Here is a 2,888-nt window from a genome sequence, read left to right on the forward strand (position 1 = left end):
ACAACATGCATGTATTACTTACCCTGTATAACCAGATATCTTGGGTATGGGTTTGGTAGTAATAATTTTGGCATATCATGTGAAATTCATATATAATGTTTAAAATTATTGTTGAACGTAACATAAACATCACACATTATAAAATTGAGGTATCGCAGTATGAAAATGTATGGATAGATATGTAGAAGATGAACCACAAGGACAAAAAATGGCGCTTGCTACCAAATTCATTATCACATTCACCTTACTTTCACTTCTTTTCCTTGTTCTTTTTTTATCTCCAATAAATCAAACCCACAATATTCTTTCTTCCTCCAGTTTGCCATTACCTTCAATCTTCAGACTTCTGCAAGATGATGCTGAACCCAAGATCAAAGTAATTTTTTATATTCATTCCTTTGGGACAAACAAATTTTTCTACATTATCTTTTCCTTATATATTTTTAACTTCAATCTTTTACTTATTCTGGTATGAACGTAATAATAACCCTTTTTTCAAATGTGTTTAATCATTAGGAAAATGACATTACATTGGAAAGAATCGAAGAACAGTTAGCTAAGGCAAGAGGTAAAATTCGCAAAGCGATTGTTGAGAAGAGCTTTGCATCGAGTCAAATAAATGGGAGTTTCATCCACCATGGACCCGTCTACAAGAACCCGTTTGCCTTTTTTCAGTTAAGTGTTTTTTATTCATAGCGTTTTCTTGATCTTTTTAGTCTCATTCCTTAAAGACAATGCTCATTTTTTGTTTATATAAACCCTATTAATTTAAAATAACAAAAATTATTTTCTATAATTTTATGGTAATTCTGCATTTTATAACTTCTATTCGAACATGCTGAATAGCCCTTCAGATTCTAACCCTTAGATTTCAATGGATCATTCAGAAGTCATACGGAGATGATGAAGACATTCAAAATATGGACTTATAAGGAAGGAGATGTCCCCTTGATGCATAATGGTCCGATGAAATTTGTATATAGTATCGAGGGTGACTTCATCGAGGAAATGGAGAGAAAAGGAAATCCAATGGTGGCTAAGCATCCCGATGAAGCACATGTTTTCTTTATCCCCATAAGTATAACCAATATTGTTCACTACCTTTTTATGCCTGATGATGAACCCTTTGCTTTTATTGATCGGACATTGCAACCAATAGTCGAAGACTACATTAATGTCATCGCCGAAAAATATCCTTATTGGAACCGTAGCAACGGAGCTGATCACTTCTTTGTATCATGTCATGATTGGGTATGTACTATGATATATACTAGCAAGTAGCTAACTAGTTTTGTGAGGACATGCACCTATAGTTAGTTAGTTATATCTTAATTTGCTAGCTAATTACCATGTTAAGCATGTATTATAATGCATATTTCTTATTAATCTATATACGTTTATTGATTGAAGAAAACTATTTGCATGTATAACAGGGCCCATTTGTTTCAAAAGGAAACCTTAAACTCTTTGAGAATTTCATAAGAGTGCTTTGCAATGCCAACAGCTCGGAAGGTTTCGTTCCAAGTAGGGATGTGTCGATGAGTGAGAGTAAAGCGCCATTCAACAATATCCCAGTCGTAAGTAGTGGCCACTCACCTTATAATCGTTCAATCTTCGCATTCTTTGCAGGTGGAATACATGGTTATGTAAGAAAACGTTTATTCGAACATTGGGGAAACAATGAAGATAACGATATTCAAGTTTACAATTACCTTCCGAAAGGAGAAAACCACACCGAATGGTTGACCAAAAGTAAGTATTGCTTATGTCCTAGCGGTTATGAAGTTGCAAGCAGTAGGTTAACAGAAGCAATATACGTGGGATGTGTTCCAGTAATCATCAAGAGTCATTACGTTATACCATATAGCGATGTGTTGGATTGGAGTCAGTTTTCAGTACAAGTACCCGTAGATGACATTCCAAATCTCAAAAGCATTTTGCAAGAGATACCTTTTTCGACGTATTTGGAAATGCAAAGAAGGTTAATGGAAGTGCAAAGACATTTTGCGGTTAACATGCCAGCTAAACATTTTGATGTCTTTCACATGATTTTTCATTCTGTATGGCTTAGAAGACTTAATGTTCGCTTGTTGAAATCTTGATTCTTGACCACCAACTAATCTTAATGTAATATTTCAATGTATATCGTGAATGAAAGTATGTATTTTCTATATTCAAACTAGAAATTGGCGTTAATGAGATTACCAAAAATTTTACTTCGTATATATGCATAGGTTCGAATATTTCAAAGGAACCATGAACCATTAATTAATGTCGTGTACGTCGACACCCATAGATCATTTCGTGCCACTCTAGATGCATGAGGTGAAATAAATTACTTCACGTGTCTGATGTCAGCCTAGTTACCTACTCATGACACTACAAGAAGAGGGGGGAATATCCGCCAAATCCGTAGGCATTTAGTCGGAGATGGCTATTAGCGACGGATTTGAGGCCGTCGCGCTTTAGCCCGTTGCTAATCTTTACCGACAGAATTGGTTGTCACAACTTTACCAACAGAATAATAATAATAATAATAATAATAATAATAATAATAATAATAATAATAATAATAATAATATTCAAACTCAAACTTAAGTAAACATTGCAATTAAAATGTTAAAATACACACGAGTGTTCCATACAAAACTCAATTATACATTACCAAGTGATTTCACACATGAATATAAGATATAACAATTGTCTTATACCAAATACAAAGAAAAACACAAGTGTCTCGTCATAAAAACTAAGAAATGTCATCGGGTGGTAAGTTGTCCCCTCCACCCCAATCGTTGTTTTCAAGACACAATCTTATCCCTTCTAATCAAATTAATATTTCTTTCATTTTCATCCCGTCCCCCAAAATAATTTCCATTTAATAGCTT

At 34.0% G+C, this 2,888-nt stretch overlaps 1 protein-coding gene across 2 annotated transcripts; it reads left to right on the plus strand.

Moving 5' to 3' along the window:
- Positions 1–2,171, plus strand: LOC145053649 (putative glycosyltransferase At3g42180). Of its 2 annotated transcripts, XM_079001723.1 has the most exons (5): positions 1–376; positions 517–674; positions 888–1,251; positions 1,434–1,752; positions 1,834–2,171. In XM_079001723.1, exons 1-5 carry the CDS (start codon positions 170–172, stop codon positions 2,100–2,102), a joined length of 1,317 nt encoding a protein of 438 aa, XP_078857849.1. In that variant the 5' UTR covers positions 1–169; the 3' UTR covers positions 2,103–2,171. The 2 variants fall into 2 exon arrangements, with proteins under 2 accessions (XP_078857849.1, XP_078857848.1); XM_079001722.1 differs by having other exon boundaries at positions 1,434–2,171.
- The last annotated feature ends 717 nt before the right edge of the window (positions 2,172–2,888 follow it).

This window comes from Lactuca serriola, chromosome 5 (genome assembly GCF_051521515.1).
Source record: "Lactuca serriola cultivar US96UC23 chromosome 5, Lser_US96UC23_V15, whole genome shotgun sequence".
Classification (NCBI taxonomy): Eukaryota; Viridiplantae; Streptophyta; class Magnoliopsida; order Asterales; family Asteraceae; genus Lactuca; species Lactuca serriola.

Bases quoted from the DNA above. Each gene is read 5' to 3' on its own strand.
- LOC145053649 (XM_079001722.1), top strand. From the start codon at position 170: ATGGATAGATATGTAGAAGATGAACCACAAGGACAAAAAATGGCGCTT. The intron at 377-516 runs GTAATTTTTTAT...TTTAATCATTAG, and splicing joins ATGCTGAACCCAAGATCAAA to GAAAATGACATTACATTGGA. The intron at 1,252-1,433 runs GTATGTACTATG...CATGTATAACAG, and splicing joins TTGTATCATGTCATGATTGG to GGCCCATTTGTTTCAAAAGG.